Raw genomic sequence first — 22,240 nt, 5'->3', positions numbered from 1 at the left:
AATAAGAGAGCCCTATCTATTAGAGATGACTCAATAGTCCTATGTCTTGATCCATCTTTCCTTCCAAAGGTAGTCTCTGAACTCCATCGTTCCCAAGAGATCATTCTACCATCGTTTTGCCAAGAACCTGCAAACTCGAAAGAGGGAAAATTCTACACTCTTGATGTGCAGCACATGGTCCTACATTACTTAGAACAAACCCGTTCTTGTAGGATTGATCAGAACCTGTTTGTCCACCTCTCAGGGCAAAATAAAGGGAAGAAGGTGGCTAAAATCACCATCTCAAATTGGATTAAAAGAGCTATAAAGGAAGCATATCTTGCTCAAAATAAGTCGCCCCCAGTGGGGGTCAAAGCCCACTCAACCAGATCCACTTCAGTTTCCTGGGCAGAAAAAGCAGTCGCATCTGCAGAGCAGACATGCAGGGCAGCAACATGGTCCTCAATACATACTTTTTCCAAGCATTATAGACTGGACGTATTGTCCAATAGGGACCTAATTTTCGGGCAAAAAGTACTCCAGGCCGTTGTCCCTCCCTAGCGCCAAATTAGTTGGTATTCCTCCATATGCCGTCATGGAGGGTGACTAGAGAAAATAGAATTAGACTTACCGGTAATTCAGTTTCTAGGAACCTTCCACGACGGCGCTAATCCCCCCCCCCCCTATACTCCTGAATAAAATCTGGGATTCAGAAGGTAAAGCAGTGCTATGGTGTAGGTTATAAGTCATTGGCAAGTGAGAGGTGGGAGGGCCTTTTAACCTCTCTGTGTTTCCTGTTCCCCATCAGGACATGGAGGCAACCTCCATATGCCGTCGTGGAAGGTTCCTAGAAACCGAGTTACCGATAAGTCTAATTCTATTTTTTCATTATTTAGGGTCATTTCTGTAGGACACATTCTGTACACATTGGATAAATGTAATTCACACACAGCTGAGACATTCTGCAACATAAATCGACCAGTGTAATCCATAGCACGTTATTTTATGCTGCTGATGTTACCATGGATTGCAAAACAAAAGGGTGAAATGTGCAGTAGGTGTTATAGCTGAAAGTTTTATTCAGTTACGTCCATATATATTTGGACAGAGACAACATTTTTCTAATTTTGGTTATAGACATTACCACAATGAATTTTAAACAAAACAATTCAGATGCAGTTGAAATTCAGACTTTCAGCTTTCATTTGAGGGTATCCACTAGGGTGACCGGATCTTATATGGGTTTGAAAAAATGTGGGAATCTTGTCCGTCTGGACCCCACAAAACGATTCCCCTTTCCGGATATTGAGATAGCCAAAATTTGAGCTCGATCAAACGACGTTAACCCGTGCCGCTCGTCGCTCAAAGTTTGAAAAAATCCGAATTTTTGCCCAAAAAGCTGACATATGAAGCCATAACTCCAGAATGGTAAATAATAAAAACACGCTTAATATTTCAAAAGAAAGCTAATGTTGTTCTTCAAAATTTATATTTTATACATAATTGTTATTTTAAGTCAAACTGAGTTAAAACATCTTTTAGCCCCAAGAACGTGACCTGGTACCACTAGGAGCATACTTCGTATATTTTGTTATTAAGTGATACATTTTTTTTTTTTTGGTATATTTTTGAGTTTAAAGTAGAAATATAATAAAAAAACAAGTAATACTGATAAGTCTAATGACTTTTTTTATTTTAAAATATAAAAATGAGGTATTTAATACATACAAAACAGACAGAAAAGATACAGACGTAGTACCTACATGAGTTGATAATTTTACATAGTTATCTAATCTATTCTAGAGGTTTTGTTAAAGTAGTTTTTGAAACGTCAGAATATAATGCTCGGCATTTGCTTACAACTTGCAGGACATATTGCTTTTGTTCTTCATTTTTTGTCAGAAGGTCGTTAAAGTCGGTTATTAATTTAACACCACGCTCAGCCATATCATTAACTACTTTTAATGTTTTGACAATTTTCAATCCTTCTTGGAAGTCATTATTTTGAGGCCAGGTGTTTGGATTTTGTCTTAGGAAATCCGTTTTTATATTAAATCGGTCAAAGAATGTAAATGTTTCTTTGGTAAGTAAATTTAACAATCCTCCATCAACGACCTCTTTTACTTTTTCTTTCTTAACTTTTGGATTTACAACCCTAGCGTGCTCTGATGGTTCATCTGTGCTACTGAGCAATTTATTAGCCATTAACAACTTTTCATCGTCTGTAATGTTGGGATCAAAAAACGATAATCCCACCAACTCTGCATTCAAATACCACAAATGGTTCGAAAATTTGGTCAGGGCTATTTCTGCAATGTCGTTGTCACATTCTTTATAGTCTAACAGACTATGCAAAATACCTAAATCTTGCTTTGGCGCAAGATGAGCTTTTGGAGCATTGAACCAAGCTTTACAATAAATTTTAACTAGGAAAACAGAAATGGCACGCACAGAACTTTCTTCTTCTTTAGACATCTTAAATTGACGACGAAAAATGAACATTTTTAAGCAGTAAATAGCCTTTGCCATCCACCTAGCGTGATGAATGGCTCCTGGAGTTCTAAAACCCACAACATTGCCGTCTAGTGATCCAACAAATACGAGAACCAACTGCAACAGCTCCTTGTAGTCATCTCTGGGGTGGCTCTCAGTTAATTTGGTCTCGAATTCAGCAGTAACATTTGCAATTACTTCTGTAGTTAGCTGCTTTTGTATTAGCTTGTCACTGATACCTGTGTCGTATTTTCCTTTGTCTATCTTGGGCCACGCAGTGAGGAATCTTTTGAAAATGTCTGCATGAGGTCCAGTGGTTGATCCCATTTTTGTGTCGAATACGCCTCTTAACACAATTTCCAAGATATGGTGACGGCAAGCTAGGTGTAGCAATTCTCTTCCTAACATTTGCTCCAATAGGACGCATGCTCCTTTGAGTCTTCCCGTGTTCGATGCTGCAGTGTCGAAGCACATCGCCTTGACAGTGTTGGGAAGACCCCATTCCTGTAGGCATTCATATACGGCTTCGGCTTGCTCCTCTCCAGAGCTGCTTGCTGTTACAGGAACTCCCAGCAGCTGTTCCTTTTCGCCATATGAAATAGCAATAGCTATTCGCTCACATTGCTCATTTTTTAAAACACCCGGTAAAAGTTTACCGTCCCAATGGACAACCACGGGCTCTTTTTCAGGAATGTTTACTTTATCTAACATGTTTTTAGTATATTGTTCTCTGAACGTTTGCCTTCTAGAATGTAATAAAGTTTTCGAGACTTTGTACTCAAGAGGGTCAAGGTTTAGTGCTTCTAGAGTAGCTATTAAAATTCTCGTGGCATTTCTGTCGGATAACTTACATCGATCTAACACAATGGATAATTTCATGTTTAAAATCTCTTTAACGCCCCTTGCAAATGAAAGTTTCATCCTCTTGCTCTCAGATGGTCCTGGATCTTCTGCAGCTTCTTCAGGGATGTTGTCCATTTCCTCCAAGCTCTCAAGTTCCTGGTAGATGTTGTCCTCTTCAGTATCTTCTTCTTCTTTTCCTTCTTCGAGCTTGTCTTCATCATCCGTCTCTAAGAAGTAACAAAAGAAAGAGAAAAAAAAGACTATAAAAACTTGTAGTTTTAGCAGAATAATAATAATACATAGGTACTAAATTACCTACTTCTAATTATCAATAGGTATTATTTTAAGAATATAAACTCAATCATAAAGATGCCAAATGATGCTTTCATGTACAATTTTCTTTCAATTATATTGAAACTATTTACTTATTTGTTTATCTACTTTTTAGAATAATAATAATAAAATAAACTCACCAATATCAAAAGTTTCTTCTTGGATTTGTCGGTTCATTTTTGCAAGTTCCTTTTGCGCCTTGATTTCTTCAGCTTGACACAACTTGATGTCCACTCCAGCCATGGAACCTGGGCGGCCCTTCTGCCTCTGTTTCACGAGAAACGCCTTATCTTCTTCCGATTTCAACAGAGCCAAGGCATCTTGTTGAGCAATATCAAAGAGATCATCCAACCTTTCAACAAACTGTTTAAATTTGTTCTTGGCCGTTTCCGATGTTTTCTTCCGGTCTTTTTGAAGACTTCTCCACGCGGCGTGAACTTTTTCCAGCTTAGTAATTGCATCTTGCTCATGTTTAGTCCGGATTCGAGCTTTCCCCCAAAAAATGAACACTTCTCGTATGGTCAGTTTTGCTGATTCTCTTAAAGTCAATTTCACAGTACGTAAATTATAAAATAAAGCACATAAGACTTGACGATTTGAGGGTAGTTTACAACCGGTGATCTGGTGAATGGGATAGCCCACAAGAAATAATTTATCCTTGTTCCGGCTTTGTACACCTGATGTGAATGCCATTTCAGAGTCCAATAGTTAAATAACAGTTAACTAGACAAACAAAAAAAATATATTAACTTAAATTTCAATAAAATATTTTCAAATATCTTTTAAAATAATACTATAATAGCTATAAAAACAATAACACACACTTGGAAAATTTTAAGCAGCATGTGCTTGTTTTTATGAGGAGCGCAGTCAGATTAGATTAGATAACTATGTAAAATTATCAACTCATGTAGGTACTACGTCTGTATCTTTTCTGTGTCTGTTTTGTATGTATTAAATACCTCATTTTTATATTTTAAAATAAAAAGTCATTAGACTTATCAGTATTACTTGTTTTTTTATTATATTTCTACTTTAAACTCAAAAATATACCAAAAAAAAAAAAAAAAAGTATCACTTAATAACAAAATATACGAAGTATGCTCCTAGTGGTACCAGGTCACGTTCTTGGGGCTAAAAGATGTTTTAACTCAGTTTGACTTAAAATAACAATTATGTATAAAATATAAATTTTGAAGAACAACATTAGCTTTCTTTTGAGATATTAAGCGTGTTTTTATTATTTACCATTCTGGAGTTATGGCTTCATATGTCAGCTTTTTGGGCAAAAATTCGGATTTTTTCAAACTTTGAGCGACGAGCGGCACGGGTTAACGTCGTTTGATCGAGCTCAAATTTTGGCTATCTCAATATCCGGAAAGGGGAATTGTTTTGTGGGGTCCAGACGGACAAAATTCCAACATTGATTTTTTGTGGTCACCCTAGTATCCACGTTAAAATTGGATGAAGGGTTTAGGAGTTTCAGCTCCTTAACATGTGCCACCCTGTTTTTAAAGGGACCTAAAGTAATTGGGCAGATTAAATTTTAAATAAAATGTTAATTTCTAGTACTTTGTTGAAAACCCTTTGTTGGCAATGACTGCCTGAAGTCTTGAACTCATGGACATCACCAGACGCTGTGTTTCCTCCTTTTTGATGCTCTGCCAGGCCTTCACTGCGGTGGTTTTCAGTTGCTGTTTGTTTGTGGGCCTTTCTGTCTGAAGTTTAGTCTTTAACAAGTGAAATGCATGCTCAATTGGGTTGAGATCAGGTGACTGACTTGGCCATTCAAGAATATTCCACTTCTTTGCTTTAAAGGGACACTGTCACCCCCTCCAGCTGTTATAAACTAAAAGAGCCACCTTGTGCAGCAGTAATGCTGCATTCTGACAAGGTGGCTCTTTTAGTTAGTGGTGCATGTATTCCCAAAATAAAGCGTTTTATAACTTCTCCAAAATACCTGTCTTTCGCCAGGGAGGTAGGTCCTCACCCCCCTGCTTGAAATGCCACACTGTCGTCACTCAAATCTTCAGGGGCGCCGGGCACCGCCCCCTCCGCGCTGTTTTCGCATGTAATCCGGCGCCTGCGCTGTGTAGTACTGTCTGGTGCAGGCGCAGTGAGCTCTGGGGGTCTGACGTCACAGCCAGGCTTGCAGACTGCGCCTGTGCGGCCGCCCTGCTTGTGAATCCCAGCCCCGCACTCTGCATAATGCATAACACACTGCGGGGCCAGGATTCACAAGCAGGGCAGCCGCACAGGCGCAGTCTGCAAGCCTGGCTGTGACGTCAGACCCCCAGAGCTCACTGCGCCTGCACCAGACAGTACTACACAGCGCAGGCGCCGGATTTCATGCGAAAACAGCGCGGAGCGGGCGGTGCCCGGCGCCCCTGAAGATTTGAGTGACGGCAGTGTGGCGTTTCAAGCTGGGGGGTGAGGACCTGCCTCCCTGGTGAAAGCCGGGTATTTTGGAAAAGTTATAAAATGCTTTATTTTGGGAATACATGCACCACTAAGTAAAAGAGCCACCTTGTCAGAATGCAGCATTACTGCTGCACAAGGTGGCTCTTTTAGTTTATAACGGCTGGAGGGGGTGACCGTGTCCCTTTAATAAACTGGGTTGCTTTGGCTTTATGTTTTGGGTCATTGGTCGCCGTTTCATACTACAGATGGATAATCAGTTTGGCTGCATTTGGCTGGATCTGAGCACACATTATGTGTCTGAATATCTCAGAATTAATTTGACTGCTTCTGTCCTGTGTCACATCATCATTATACACTAGTGACCCAGTGCCACTGGCAGCCATGCATGCCCAAGCCATGTGCTTGTTTTTTTAAGATGTTTTTTTTTAGCAAAGTCCAGTCTAGCCTTTTTATTCTGCTGCTTATGAGTGGCTTGCACCGTGCAGTGAACCCTCTGTATTTACTTTCATGCAGTCTTCTCTTTATGGTAGATTTGGATATTGATACACCGACCTCCTGGAGAGTGTTGTTCACTTGGTTGGCTGCTGTTAAGATGTTTCTCTTCACCATGGAGATTATTCTGCGATCATCCACCACTGTTGTCTTCCGTGGGCGCCCAAGTCTTTTTGCATTTATGAGTTCACCAGTGCTTTCTTTCTTTCACAGGATGTACCAAACTGTATATTTTGCCACTCCTAATATTGTAGCAATTTCTCAGATGGTTTTTTTTCTGTTTTCACAGCTTAAGGATGGCTTGTTTCACCTGCATGGAGAGCTCCTTTGACCGCATGTTTACTTCACAGCAAAACCTTCCACATGCAAGCACCACACCTCAAATCAACTCCAGTCCTTTTATCTGCTTAATTGAGAATGACATAACGAAGGGATTGCCCACACCTGTCTGTGAAATAGCCTTGGAGCCAGTTGTCCAATTACTTTTGGTCCCTTTAAAAACAGGGTGGCACATGTTAAGGAGCTGAAACTCCTAAACCGTTCATCCAATTTTAATGTGGATACCCTCAAATCAAAGCTGAAAGTCTGAACTTCAACTGCATCTGAATTGCTTTGTTTAAAATTCATTGTGGTAATGTTTATAACCAAAATTAGAAAAATGTTGTCTCTGTCCAAATATATATGGACCTAACTGTATAGTGCGGAGATTGCGAAGCAGATATGAGTTGTGGGAACATACCCTGAACGTCACTGTGAAATATACTTTTAGTAGGAAGCTGGCAGTTTCCTAGTATCTATACCTGCTTTACTTCTGTATTGCTATGCAAGTTTATACATAGAACATAGTCTGCTAAATGCTGCAATATGGATAATTATTTCTATCGGCAGAGTGTTTTATTTACAGCAAATAGGGTTCCAAACAAGTATATACAGTTAGGTCCATATATATTTGGACAGAGACAACATTTTTCTAATTTTGGTTATAGACATTACCACAATGAATTTTAATCAAAACAATTCAGATGCAGTTGAAGTTCAGACTTTCAGCTTTCATTTGAGGATATCCACATTAAAATTGGATGAAGGGTTTAGGAGTTTCAGCTCCTTAACATGTGCGACCCTGTTTTTAAAGGGATCAAAAGTAATTGGACAGATTCAATAATTTTATATAAAATGTTCATTTTCAGAACTTGGCTGAAAACCCTTTGTTGGCAATGACTGCCTGAAGTCTTGAACTCATGGACATCACCAGGCTCTGTGTTTCCACCTTTTTGATGCTCTGCCAGGCCTTCACTGCGGTGGTTTTCAGTTGCTGTTTGTTTATGGGCCTTTCTGTCTGAAGTTTAGTCTATAACAAGTGAAATGCATGCTCAATTGAGTTGAGATCAGGTGACTGACTTGGCCATTCAAGAATATTCCACTTCTTTGCTTTAATAAACTCCTGGGTTGCTTTGGCCTTAGGTTTTGGATCATTGCCCATCTGTAGTATGAAACGACGACCAATCAGTTTGGCTGCATTTGGCTGGATCTGAGCACACAGTATGGCTCTGAATACCTCAGAATTCATTCGGCTGCTTCTGTCCTGTGTCACATCATCAATAAACACTAGTGACCCAGTGCCACTGGCAGCCATGCATGCCCAAGCCATCACACTGCCTCTGCCGTGTTTCACAGATGATGTGGTATGCTTTGGATCATGAGCTGTACCACACCTTCCCCATACTTTTCTCTTTCCATCATTCTGGTAGAGGTTGATCTTGGTTTCATCTGTCCAAAGAATGTTCTTCCAGAACTGTGCTGGCTTTTTTAGATGTTTTTTAGCAAAGTCCAGTCTCGCCTTCTTATTCTTGATGCTTATGAGTGGCTTGCACCGTGCAGTGAACCCTCTGTATTTACTTTCATGCAGTCTTCTCTTTATGGTAGATTTGGATATTGATACGCCTACCTCCTGGAGAGTGTTGGTCACTTGGTTGGCTGTTGTGAAGGGGTTTCTCTTCACCATGGAGATTATTCTGCGATCATCCACCACTGTTGTCTTCCGTGGGCGCCCAGGTCTTTTTGCATTGATGAGTTCACCAGTGCTTTCTTTCTTTCTCACGATGGACCAAACTGTAGATTTTGCCACTCCTAATATTGTAGCAATTTCTCGGATGGGTTTTTTCCTGTTTTCGCAGCTTAAGGAAGGCTTGTTTCACCTGCATGGAGAGCTCCTTTGACCACATGTTTACTTCACAGCAAAGCCTTCCAAATGCAAGCACCACACATCAAATCAACTCTAGGCCTTTTATCTGCTTAATTGAGAATGACATAACGAAGGGATTGCCCACACCTGTCCATGAAATAGCCTTGGAGTCAATTGTCCGATTACTTTTGGTCCCTTTAAAAACAGGGTGGCACATGTTAAAGAGCTGAAACTCCTAAAGCCTTCATCCAATTTTAATGTGGATACCCTCAAATGAAAGCTGAAAGTCTGAACTTCAACTGCATCTGAATTGTTTTGTTTAAAATTCATTGTGGTAATGTCTATAACCAAAATTAGAAAAATGTTGTCTCTGTCCAAATATATATGGACCTAACTGTATGTTCCTCTGGAAATTATTTTTTGAATTTCTGCTTGATATTCTAAATTCGATAACCTATACCACTCAAGGTTACTTTTTTACCGCTTTTGTTTTCCATATATTTTTGAGGCATCTTTCTAAATAGACCAGTACAATCTCATTATATAGTTGTTGTTTTTTTGTTGTTAACGCAATTCATTGTTTGCCCATCTAATTTATTTTTTTCTTTTAATTTGGAGGGTTTTTTTTGCTAAATCTGCCTACTTTTTGTTAAGGGAATGGAATATGTATGGGGGGCCTGTAGCCTATCCATTAATCTATTAATTCTTATAATTTATTGGAAATCTTTTAAATTGTCTTTGATTATTTGACAGAATCTGCTGCATTTACTACATGTGTGCCCATACCATTTTAGTACTATTTCATACATTTTATAATTCCTTGTGTGAATAAACCCTCTTCAAGATGCAGACCAAAAGCTTTAGATGTGAGACTGTTTTTTTGACAAGTCAAAACATTGAAATTGTCAAAAACCAGACATCTACATTCTACCTAGATCATAAAGTGACCATTATGTGAATATGAGTGAACATTATTAATTTGGTGACCTGAACCCTCAGAGAGGTCTGCACCTGACCGAAATTAGAAGGGGCAGGTTATCATCAGAATCAGTACTTACCTTCAAATGATCACATCTCAGCTATTACATGTAAGGGAGAAAGGACCTTTTAAGTTTTTCTTTTACAATTTCTTTCTTTTCTTGATATAAATGAATCTTGATCATATTGCAGTTCAATATTTGCATCTTACACATGCTAACCATTGAGTTGTTCTCCTTTTAAGGTTGGGGCAACTTGCTAGTTTGGCTGGTATTGATCAGTCAGACTTTGCCATACCAGGGGATCCTCAGTTGTCTTCAACGATTGGAAGAGCTCAACAACCTTCATCTGAGGTATTCAATAACCTTCAACGAACCTACTTGATTGAGCAGGTAATAATCCACTCAGGAGAGTCAGTTTGTCATTATTAATTGCACCAGTTATATTTAGTTGATTTCAGTATGCAACAACATTCAATGTGTAGCAACCACTGCCAAATACTGTAGAATGGAATGATGCTGGCTGTGCCTTGCTTATAACAGCTGATAGGTGAGGATGACAAGTGTTAGATCATCAATATCAGATTGGTGGAAGTCCAGCAACAGGATTTGTCATCAGTATATTATGAGCGGACAACCCCTTTAATATTTGCAGTAAAATGAAACAACTAGCTTTTAGAGTATCTATGTAATTAACTGATTGGCTTATTTGTCATTTGGATTTTACACTACATTGTATCTCAGATGTATCTGTTTTGGTCTTTATTTTTCTCCTTTCCTTTGCATTCCATAGTTTGACGAATACTTAAGAAATATAAGGACAAGACTAGAGGGGAAACGTCTAAATAATTACTTACAGGAGAAATGCAGATGTCTTTATGGACATGCGTTTGGAAACCATGAGCACTCCCCAATAGCATCACCAAGGTGATGGGTATAATAAAAAGGCACGCCTCCCGGAACACACACCTTAAGTGGAGTTTGTGAATAGGTTTTTGTTATGTAATCTGACAACACCAGTAAGTTCGGACAAAGGCCCCAATTCCAGAGAATCACTTAGTAGACTGGGTGCAGCAGTTACAGTAAAGTCAGTTTTTTCTGCTGCAGATTGAACAGAGCTTAGTTGTTGATGTGTGTACAACCCCACCCACACCACAGCTTTCTGTGTACATGGTATAGTGGCAGAGAGCCAAGCTATCCTGTAATGATAATCTCCTGCTAATAAGATGCTGATTGTACTGAAACAGCAAAACACAGCCAAGGAAGTTAAACATCCATGGAATCAGACTCTCTGCACCTACATGATGATGCTCTCAGATTACATAGTAAAAACCTGGTGACCGATTTGAGATTGACAGTGGCATTCAAGCGGTTATCAGCAACCTTGGTTGCATTCAAATGCTGGCTTTTTAAAGAAGCTGGCATCTGATGGGCGTGGTGCAGATTCAGTGTAATACTGGTGGGTGTAGAGGCACTGTGCCATGGGCCAGGCTTACCCTTAAGGGGCGTGACTAAGCGACGGCTGTGTTGAGGTTAGGCTTGGCCACAGGTAGTCGCGAGGTACCACTCCAGGGCATTCCCGGGGACTGCAGCAGCTGACTGGAGGGTCAGAGGCACAGGTACGTGGTACAAGAGTGCTAAGTCAAGATGTGGTCAGACAGTCAGAGGTTGGCGCAGGCAGCACAGGGTCAGTAAGTGTAGGAGAGCAGGGTGGGAAAAGTAGCCGGGTCAGTAATGGGTAGCGGAGAATATAAATGCAAACCTTATTGTGACCTAACAACGTAGGAACCAATAGTCAAGCAGGAAGTGGAAGTCAGAGCTGCCTAATTAAGGCCCTACTCATACAGGATAGGAAGGGGAAACTAATCTCTGCAGGACCTAGGAGGGTTAAATTCCCGCAGACTGGCCACGCCCCCTAAGGCTAAGTTACTTCAGCAAGTGGATGCATCAGTGCTGTATGAGGCAGATTAGCAGATTGGCCTGACTTGGAGAGAAAATGCACAGTCCGTAGAGGAGCACTGGGAAGGCGTGTGAGTTACCTCAGTGAAACTCAGCTCTTGAGCCCACTGCACCCAACATAACATACTGGTACTTTCTATGTCGAGAAAAGGTTATTAAAGGGAAACTGGTTCCTCCAGGTCTGGTGACTTGATATGTGTGTGTAGATAGGTGAAAGTAGTATGTATGGAAACCTGTCATCAGGATATTAAGGTACCGTCACACTAAACGATATCGCTAGCGATCCGTGACGTTGCAGCGTCCTCGCTAGCGATATCGTTTAGTTTGACACGCAGCAGCGATCAGGATCCTGCTGTGATGTCGCTGGTCGCTGAATAAAGTCCAGAACTTTATTTGGTCGTCCGATCGCTGTGTATCGTTGTGTTTGACACCAAAAGCAACGATACCAGCGATGTTTTACACTGGTAACCAGGGTAAACATCGGGTTACTAAGCGCAGGGCCGCGCTTAGTAACCCGATGTTTACCCTGGTTACCAGCGTAAAAGTAAAAAAAACAAACAGTACATGCTCACCTGCGCGTCCCCCAGCCTCTGCTTCCTGACACTGACTGAGCTCCGGCCCTGAAGTGAAAGTGAAAGCACAGCGGTGACGTCACCGCTGTGCTGTTAGGGCCGGAGCTCAGTCAGTGTCAGGAAGCAGAGGCTGGGGGACGCGCAGGTGAGCATGTACTGTTTGTTTTTTTTACTTTTACGCTGGTAACCAGGGTAAACATCGGGTTACTAAGCACGGCCCTGCGCTTAGCAACCCGATGTTTACCCTGGTTACCCAGGGACCTCGGCATCGTTGGTCGCTGGAGAGCGGTCTGTGTGACAGCTCTCCAGCGATCAAACAGCGACGCTGCAGCGATCAGCATCGTTGTCGCTATCGCTGCAGCGTCGCTTAATGTGACGGTACCTTAAGACCCCTAACTAAAGGCCTGTATGTAATGGTTCTTTTTAATGATCATTACATTCATATATTACCTGTAGTTTTTTGTTTGGTAATTGTAGAGGGTCTAATACCCTGATGACTGGTTCCCTTTAAACTTTTGTGTGTTAGGATTTTTTTTTATATCTAATTATCTTATAGCTACTAATGTCAGTTTTTCTGAATTTCTGAAAAATTTCATTTTAACGCAAATGTACTTGATGGTGCTGATGTGTATAAAGTGCATAGTGGCATTTGGCCAATGTACTAGGTCTCTACTTTCAGAAAATGCCATATATAATGCTGGGTTTTTAATATGATTTATTTTTTTTATTTTCGAATGTAGGTTTTGTCAAATGTGTGACAATTGTCCTGGTTGCCAGAGGTGCAAAATGTCCAAAAGCTCTGGCAGAAAAGGGGTTAACTCTGTACAAGCAGCCATGTCTCCTTCTTGTAGATTAACCTTTTAGAAGTAGCTGTAGCCTCCTCCTTTATCTAGGCTGTATAATATACAGGGACATCTTATTCCATAGCTGATAAATAACAATAATCATCATGAAGTTCAGACTCCTGGTAGGAAGTAAGGAAACTTTTCCTTTCACCCATGACAGCACACCTGAGAGGGGGATCCGCCCAGCCAGGACAGGAAATCTACTGAATTAAAAGGGAGGTACCTCTCCCCAGTGTCTGTCGGGTTTCCTGTCCTGACGGGAACCCTCATGCAGAGACCCAGGCAGGTTGAGGAGTCTATTTTTTATTCCGGCTTACCCACTCCTGTCCCGGTATTAGAACAGCAGGCACATACCTCTATGCCGCCCTTCAGGTGTTGGATGCGCCATCCATGGATCCAGAGGGCCTTAGCATACGTGCGAGCGGCACAAATGTATGCCTGGCTGGTCTGAATCCGCTGCGCCGCTCTCACTCCTCCATCTTCCGGCCGCAGTCTGTATGGCGAATCGGGCTTCCGGGGGTGCACTCTGCTGACATCATGGGCAAGACACGCTGCGAATGGGCATGCCCGTGCGACGTCGGAGGGGGGGGGGGCGCTGGAAGCAAGATGGTGGTGCCCTGGAAGAGAATGCCTGCTGGTATGTCTGGGGATTCAGCGGGTCCTGGTGGAGGCTGTGTGGAAGGGGGAGGGGCATTTTCGGGACCAGAGGAGGCAGAACCGAGAAGTGCGGTGGATCCCATATAAATTGAGGGGATAACCACAGAGAGGCGCTTATGTCCAAAAGCTGTCTTCATCATGGAGGACCTAAGAGGGCAGCTGCAGCAGTCATTGCAGCAGCATTCACCAATACTAGTGCCCGGTCACCATGGGCGCCCTAAAGGGAGCAGCTGCTCAAGTGGCAGGAGTGACAGCCGTCCCGGTCAGAGGAGTGGAAGGTCGCAGGACTCCTCGGTATCCAGAAGAAATATCATATGTACCCCTGATCAGGGCAATTTTCTTGCTTAAATCACTAGGCCAAGGAAGGCTAGCACCAAGAAGTAAAAGAGAATGTGCCCTATGTAGGAACCCGCTGGCACTCCAATAACAGAAGAGTCTCTCTTCAGACTTTATCCAAAAAACTATCCTGGATGATACCCCTGACTTTGCCACAAGCCTTAGGTCTGTGATCAGGGCTGAGGTTGAAGGTTCCAAAAAGGGGAATAAAAGAGCTCAGGAGGTCGCTACGGAATCTAATGCCTCTCTACAGTCTGTTGGAGAATATCTTAGTGAATCCCCATCCTCCTCCCCGGACAGTGATATAGGTGGCCTACCGTGCTTTCCTGCTGAGGATACAGATCGGTTGGTCAGAGCAGTTAGGTCAACAATGGGTCTGAAGGAGGAGAAAGCATCTAAGTCCCTAGAGGATATAACCCCTTCCCGACCTTTGACGCATACGCTGCGGCATGAAAGTCTGTGCCTTCCCGACCTATGACGCAGCGTATGCGTCATGGAGGGATCGCATCCCTGCAGATCGGGTGAAGGGGTTAACTCCCATTTTACCCGATCTGCAGAGACAGGGGGAGTGGTGCTTCAGCCCAGGGGGGGTGGCTTCACCCCCCCGTGGCTACGATCGCTCTGATTGGCTGTTGAAAGTGAAACTGCCAATCAGAGCGATTTGTAATATTTCACCTAAAAAACTGGTGAAATATTACAATCCAGCCATGGCCGATGCTGCAATATCATCGGCCATGGCTGGAAATACTAAAGTGACCCCCCCCCACACCCACCGATCGCCCCCCCAGTCCTCCGTTATGGGGTCCGGTCCCCTCCGTCCGCCTGCCGGCTCCCCCGTCCTCCTGTCCGCTCCCTCCTTGCTCAGATCCCCCCCCCTGTGCTCCGATCCACCCCCCCACCACCCCTTCATACTTACCGATCCTCCCGGTGTCCGGCCGTCTCCTCGCTGGGCGCCGCCATCTTGGAAAATGGCGGGCGCATGCTCAGTGCGCCCGCCGAATCTGCCAGTCGGCAGATTCCTTACAAGTACATTTTGATCGCTGTGGTGGGTTCTATCACAGCGATCAAAATAAAAAAAATAATAAATAACCCCCCCCCCCCCCTTTATCACCCCCATAGGGACAATAATAAAATAAAGAAATTTTTTTTTTTTTTCCCCACTAGGGTTAGGGTTAGAACTAGGGGTAGGGGTAGGGTTAGGGTTACGGGTAGGGTTAGGGGTAGGGTTATGGCATGTGCACACAGAGCGGATCCGCAGCGGATCGGCAGCGGATCCGCAGCGGATCAGCAGCGGATCGGCAGCGGATCGGTAGCGGATTGGCCGCGGATCCGCAGCGGATTGGCCGCGGATCCGCAGCGGATTGGCCGCTGCGAATTCGAAGCAGTTTTCCATCAGGTTTACAGTACCATGTACACCTAAGGAAAACCAAATCCGCTGTGCCCATGGTGCGGAAAATTCCGTGCAGAAACGCTGCGTTGTATTTTCCGCAGCATGTCAATTCTTTGTGCGGATTCCGCAGCGTTTTACACCTGTTCCTCAATAGGAATCCGCAGGTGAAATCCGCACAAAAAAACACTGGAAATCTGCTGTAAATCCGCAGGTAAAACGCAGTGCCTTTTACCTGCAGATTTTTCAAAAATCGTGCGGAAAAATCTCACACGAATCCGCAACGTGGGCACATAGCCTTAGGGTTAGGGTTGGAATTAGAGTTAGGGTTGGAATTAGGGCTAGGGTTTGAAATAGGGTTAAGATTAGGCTTGTGGTTAGGGTTACGGATAGGGTTAGGGGTGTGTTGGGGTTACAGTTGTGGTTAGGGTTGGGATTAGGGTTACGGTTGGGATTAGGGTTAGGATTAGGGTTGGAATTAGGGTTACGGGTGTGTTGCGGTTAGGGTTGTGGTTAGGGGTGTGTTGGGGTTAGGGTTGTGATTAGGGTTATGGCTACAGTTGGGATTAGGATTAGGGGTGTGTTGGGGTTAGTGTTGAAGTTAGAATTGAGGGGTTTCCACTGTTTAGGCACATCAGGGGTCTCCAAACGCAACATGGCGCCACCATTGATTCCAGCCAATCTTGCGTTCAAAAAGTCAAATGGTGCTCCCGCCCTTCCAAGCCCCGACGTGCGCCCAAACAGTGGTTTACCCCCACATTTGGGGTACCAGCGTACTCAGGACAAACTGGGCAACAACTGTTGGGGTCCAATTTCTCCTGTTACCCTTGCAAAAATAAAAAATTACTTGCTAAAACATAATTTTTGAGGAAAGAACAATTATTTTTTATTTTCACGGCTCTGCGTTATAAACTTCTGTGAAGCACTTGGGGGTTGAAAGTGCTCACCACACATCTAGATAAGTTCCTTCGGGGGTCTAGTTTCCAAAATGGGGTCACTTGTGGGGTGTTTCTACTGTTTAGGCACATCAGGGGCTCTGCAAATGCAATGTGACGCCCGCAGACCATTCCATCAAAGTCTGCATTTCAAATGTCACTACTTCCCTTCCGAGCCCTGACGTGCGCCCAAACAGTGGTTTACCCCCACATATGGGGTATCAGCGTACTCACAACAAACTGGGCAACAAATATTGGGGTCCAAATTCTCCTGTTACCCTTGTGAAAATAAAAAATTGCTTGCTAAAACATCTTTTTTGAGGAAAGAAAAATGATTTTTTATTTTCACGGCTCTGCGTTGTAAACTTCTGTGAAGCACTTGGGGGTTGAACGTGCTCACCACACATCTAGATAAGTTCCTTGGGGGGTCTAGTTTCCAAAATGGGGTCACTTGTGGGGGGTTTCTACTGTTTAGGCACATCAGGGGCTCTGCAAACGTAACATGATGCCCGCAGACCATTCCATCAAAGTCTGCATTCCAAAACGTCACTACTTCCCTTCCGAGCCCCGGCATGTGCCCAAACAGTGGTTTACCCCCACATATGGGGTATCAGCGTACTCAGGAGAAACTGGACAACAACTTTTGGGGTCCAATTTCTCCTGTTACTCTTGCAAAAATAAAAAATTCTGGGCTAAAAAAATATTTTTGAGGAAAGGAAACACATTTATTATTTTCACGGCTCTGCGTTATAAACTTCTGTGAAGCACTTGGGGGTTCAAAGTGCTCACCACACATCTAGATAAGTTCCCTTGGGGGTCTAGTTTCCAAAATGGAGTCACTTGTGGGGAGTTCCTACTGTTTAGGCACATCAGGGGCTCTGCAAACGCAACCTGATGCCAGCAGAGCATTCCATCAAAGTCTGCATTTCAAAACGTCACTACTTCCCTTCCGAACCCCGACGTGTGCCAAAACAGTGGTTTACCCCCACATATGGGGTATCAGCGTACTCAGGAGAAACTGGACAACAACTTTTGGGGTCCGATTTCTCCTGTTACTCTTGTGAAATTCTGGGCTAAAAAAATATTTTTGAGGAAAGGAAACACATTTTTTATTTTCACGGCTCTGCGTTATAAACTTCTGTGAAGCACTTGGGGGTTCAAAGTGCTCACCACACATCTAGATTAGTTCCTTGGGAGGTCTAGTTTCCAAAATGGGGTCACTTGTGCGGGAGCTCCAATGTTTAGGCACACAGGGGCTCTCCAAACGCGACATGGTGTCCGCTAATGATTGGAGCTAATTTTCCATTCAAAAAGCCAAATGGCATGCCTTCCCTTCCAAGCCCTGCCGTGCGCCCAAACAGTGGTTTACCCCCACATATGGGGTATCATCGTACTCAGGACAAACTGGACAACAACATTTGGGATCCAATTTCTCCTATTACCCTTGGGAAAATAAAAAATTCTGGGCTAAAAATCATTTTTGAGGAAAGAAAAATTATTTTTTTATTTTCACGGCTCTGCGTTATAAACTTCTGTGAAGCACCTGGGGGTTATAAGTGCTCACTATGCATCTAGATAAGTTCCTTGGGGGGGTCTAGTTTCCAAAATGGGGTCACTTGTAGGGGAGCTCCAATGTTTAGGCACACAGGGGCTCTCCAAACGCGACATGGTGTCCGCTAACGATTGGAGCTAATTTTCCATTCAAAAAGTCAAATGGCATGCCTCCCCTTCCGAGCCTTGCCGTGCACCCAAACAGTGGTTTACCCCCACATATGAGGTATCGGCATACTCAGGAGAATTTGCCCAACAAATTTTAGGATCCATTTTATCCTGTTGCCCATGTGAAAATGAAAGAATTGAGGCTAAAAGAAATTTTGTGTGAAAAAAAAGTACTTTTTCATTTTTGCGGATCAATTTGTGAAGCACCTGGGGGTTTAAAGTGCTCACTATGCCTCTAGATGAGTTCCTTGGGGGGTCTAGTTTCCAAAATGGGGTCACTTGTGGCGGAGCTCCAATGTTTAGGCACACAGGGGCTTTCCAAACGCGACATGGTGTCCGCTAACGATGGAGATAATTTTTCATTCAAAAAGTCAAATGGCGCTCCTTCCCTTCCGAGCCTTACCATGTGCCCAAACAGTGGTTTACCCCCACATGTGAGGTATTGGTGTGCTCAGGAGAAATTGGCCAACAAAATTTAGGATCCATTTTATCCTGTTGCCCATGTGAAAATGAAAAAATTGAGGCTAAAATAATTTTTTTGTGAAAAAAAAGTACTTTTTCATTTTTACGGATCAATTTGTGAAGCACCTGGGGGTTTAAAGTGCTCACTATGCTTCTAGATAAGTTCCTTGGGGGGTCTAGTTTCCAAAATGGGGTCACTTGTGGGGGAGCTCCAATGTTTAGGCACACGGGGGCTCTCCAAACGTGACATGGTGTCCGCTAAAGATTGGAGCCAATTTTTCATTCAAAAAGTCAAATGGCGCTCCTTCCCTTCCGAGCCCTGCCGTGCGCCCAAACAGTGGTTTACCCCCACATATGAGGTATCAGCGTACTCAGGACAAATTGGACAACAACGTCCGTGGTCCAGTTTCTCCTTTTACCGCTGGGAAAATAAAAAAATTGTTGCTAAAAGATCATTTTTGTGACTAAAAAGTTAAATGTTCATTTTTTACTTCCATGTTGCTTCTGCTGCTGTGAAACACCTGAAGGGTTAATAAACTTCTTGAATGTGGTTTTGAGCACCTTGAGGGGTGCAGTTTTTAGAATGGTGTCACTTTTGGGTATTTTCAGCCATATAGAACCCTCAAAATGACTTCAAATGTGAGGTGGTCCCTAAAAAAAATGGTTTTGTAAATTTTGTTGTAAAAATGAGAAATCACTGGTCAAATTTTAACCCTTATAACTTCCTAGCAAAAAAAAAAATTGTTTCCAAAATTGTGCTGATGTAAAGTAGACATGTGGGAAACGTTATTTATTAACTATTTTGTGTCACATAACTCTCTGGTTTAACAGAATAAAAATTCAAAATGTGAAAATTGCGAAATTTTCAAATTTTTTGCCAAATTTCCGTTTTTTTCACAAATAAACTCAGAAATTATCAACCTAAATTTACCACTAACATGAAGCCCAATATGTCACGAAAAAACAATCTCAGAATCGCTAGGATCCGTTGAAGCGTTCCTGAGTTATTACCTCATAAAGGGACACTGGTCAGAATTTCAAAAAACGGCAAGGTCATTAAGGCCAAAATAGGCTGGGTCATGAAGGGGTTAATGTTTGGAGGCTTAGAGGAAAGGAAAAAGTGCAGCTTTCCTGTTAATTCCAGGATACAAGTACTTATAGATAAGGAGTTGAAAAAAAGAAAAATCTCTTAGCTTGCCCTCATCTTCAAAGAGGAGATACCCCTTTGAGGAGAAAGACTTGGAGAGTTAAGGCCCCGTCTCACATAGCGATTTACCAACGATCACGACCAGCAATACGACCTGGCCGTGATCGTTGGTAAGTCGCTGTGTGGTCGCTGGGGAGCTGTCACACAGACAGCTCTCTCCAGCGACCAACGATCAGGGGAACCTCTTCGGCATCGTTGAAACTGTCTTCAACGATCCCGAAGTACCCCTGCAGCACCCGGGTAACCAGGGTAAACATCGGGTTACTAAGCGCAGGGCCGCGCTTAGTAACCCGATGTTTACCCTGGTTACCAAAAAAAACAAACAGTACATACTCGCCTTTCGGTGTCCGTCAGGTCCCTTGCCGTCTGCTTCCTGCTCTGACTGAGCCGCCGTACAGTGAGAGCAGAGCGCAGCGGTGACGTCACTGCTGTGCTGCGCTCTCACTGTACGCCGGCACTCAGAGCAGGAAGCAGACGGCAAGGGACCTGACGGACACCGAAAGGCGAGTATGTACTGTTTGTTTTTTTTGGTAACCAGGGTAAACATCGGGTTACTAAGCGCGGCCCTGCGCTTAGTAACCCGATGTTTACCCTGGTTACCAGTGAAGACATCGCTGGATCGGTGTCACACACCGATTCAGCGATGTCAGCGGGACCTCAACGACCAAAAAAAGGTCCAGGCCATTCCGACACGACCAGCGATCTCGCAGCAGGGGCCTGATCGCTGGTACGTGTCACACATAGCGAGATCGCTACTGAGGTCGCTGTTGCGTCACAAAACTAGTGACTCAGCAGCGATCTCGCTAGCGATCTCGCTATGTGAGACGGGGCCTTTAGGATAAAGTCCCTAAGACTGACGGGGCAGTGGCTAAATGTTCAAAGAGGTCGGCCTTGCCCTTTGACAATTCCGTGGCTCTTGGGGACCCACTTGATAAAAAAGTGGATGGGTTTTTAAAACACACCTTGGAGGCAGCTACAGGGGGTCTGAAGATGGCAATAGCTGGAACATGTACTGTTTCTCCCTTATGATGTGGCTGCAACAATTGGAGGAACAGCTTGAAACAAGACAGACTCCAAGAGATGAAATTATGGCCAATAAGCCTCTGTTGCACGGGCCAGCGGCTAATCTTGCCGATACCTCTGCAGACTCTGTAAGATTAGAGGCTATGTCAGCGGGCCTATTCAATGCGGCCAGACAGGCCTTATGGTTTATAGGGTGTCCATGGGAATCTGCATTTAAAAAATAGACTTTTCTCCATCCCATGTAATGGCCAGTTTCTCTTTGGACAGAAATTGGAAGGCATTTTGGAGAAAGCAGGTGACCAAAAAGAAGGGATTCACTGGTTTCCCTCCGGAGGCTAGGAAACCTTCCTTTCGGAGGAGGAAGTTTGATAGGGGATGTCCTCCGGGGGAATTGAAGAGGTGGGAGTTTAAGGGCAGAAAGGAGTCCGGGTTTATGTTTGGCGGGCCCTCTACATCTTCCAAAAAGCCCTCCCAATGACATCAGGTCAGGGGTAGAGGGAAGGCTCTCCCTCTTTCTCCCTGCCTGGGTGAACATCTCCCCCAGTCGCTGGGTCTTAAGTATTATTAAGGAGAGTCTAAAGGTAGACTTTCTTTCTGCCTCGCAAGACCTTCGTAATAATACCCCTCAGGAAGTCACCAGGAGAACAGCTTGCCCTGGAAACAGAGATCATGGGACTCTTACAAAAACGTGTTCTGTGCGAAGTCCTGTAGGAAGAGGATTTTATTGCCCCCTCTTTCTGCTAAAAAGAAAATGGATGGTTCCTTAAAGGGAACCTGTCGCCCCCAAAATGGAAGTTGAGCTAAGCCCCCGATGTATCCTGAAAGATGAGAAAAAGAGGTTATATTATACTCACCCAGGGGCGTTCCCCACTGCGGTCCGGTCCGATGGGTGTCGCGGTCCGGTGTCCCCTGGGTGAGTATAATCTAACCTTTTTTTCTCATCTTTCAGGTTACATCGGGGGCTTTTCTACAGCATTCCAGAATGTTGTAGATAAGCCCCTGATGCCGGTGGGCTTAGCTCAACTTCCATTTTGGGGGGTGACAGGTTCCCTTTAAGAACTATTATCAATCTGAGGAAACTCGACCGATGAATTATAAATTGTTCCTTCAAGATGGAATCGGTAAACACAGCTATAAAGCTGTTACTCCTCAATTGTTTCATGTCTGCTGTCATCGATTTGAAGGATGCATATTATCACATCCCAATCCATCAGGACCATCAAAGTTCTTTTATGTCCATGGATAGGTCAGGCATTACCAATACATACCGTATTTTTCGGACTATAAGACGCACCGGACTATAGGGCGCACCCAGGTTTTAGAGGTGGAAAATAGGGAAAAAAATATTTGAAGCAAAAAAATGTGGTAAAATATTTAATAACATACTATTATATGTGGTGTTATTATATATAATAGTA

General features: G+C 43.4%; 2 protein-coding genes across 6 annotated transcripts in view; one reads left to right on the top strand and one right to left on the bottom strand.

Annotated features, from left to right (window-relative positions):
• CEP78 (centrosomal protein 78) overlaps positions 1 to 22,240 on the top strand; it is a 167,503-nt gene that overhangs the window by 139,107 nt on the left and 6,156 nt on the right. For all 5 annotated transcript variants that reach the window (XM_077249007.1, XM_077249008.1, XM_077249005.1 and 2 more), the window contains exon 15: positions 9,966 to 10,113. In XM_077249007.1, coding sequence (XP_077105122.1) covers positions 9,966 to 10,113 — 148 coding nt within the window. The remainder of the gene's footprint in view (positions 1 to 9,965; positions 10,114 to 22,240) is intronic.
• Positions 1,531 to 4,342, bottom strand: LOC143760067 (uncharacterized). The gene is made up of 2 exons (XM_077249002.1): positions 3,789 to 4,342; positions 1,531 to 3,542 (listed from the first exon to the last, which is right to left on the bottom strand). The coding sequence occupies exons 1-2, from the start codon at positions 4,339 to 4,341 to the stop codon at positions 1,774 to 1,776; spliced, it is 2,322 nt and encodes a 773-aa protein (XP_077105117.1). The 5' UTR covers position 4,342; the 3' UTR covers positions 1,531 to 1,773.

The sequence above is a fragment of the Ranitomeya variabilis genome, chromosome 1 (genome assembly GCF_051348905.1).
Source record: "Ranitomeya variabilis isolate aRanVar5 chromosome 1, aRanVar5.hap1, whole genome shotgun sequence".
NCBI lineage: Eukaryota > Metazoa > Chordata > Amphibia > Anura > Dendrobatidae > Ranitomeya > Ranitomeya variabilis.
Note: the sequence above shows the minus strand (reverse complement) of the source record. Positions and strands in the feature narration are given on the sequence as shown.

Coding starts and splice junctions, on each gene's coding strand:
- LOC143760067 (XM_077249002.1), bottom strand. CDS start 4,341: ATGGCATTCACATCAGGTGTACAAAGCCGGAACAAGGATAAATTATTT. Junction 3,543..3,788: donor AGAAGAAACTTTTGATATTG/GTGAGTTTATTT, acceptor GTTACTTCTTAG/AGACGGATGATGAAGACAAG.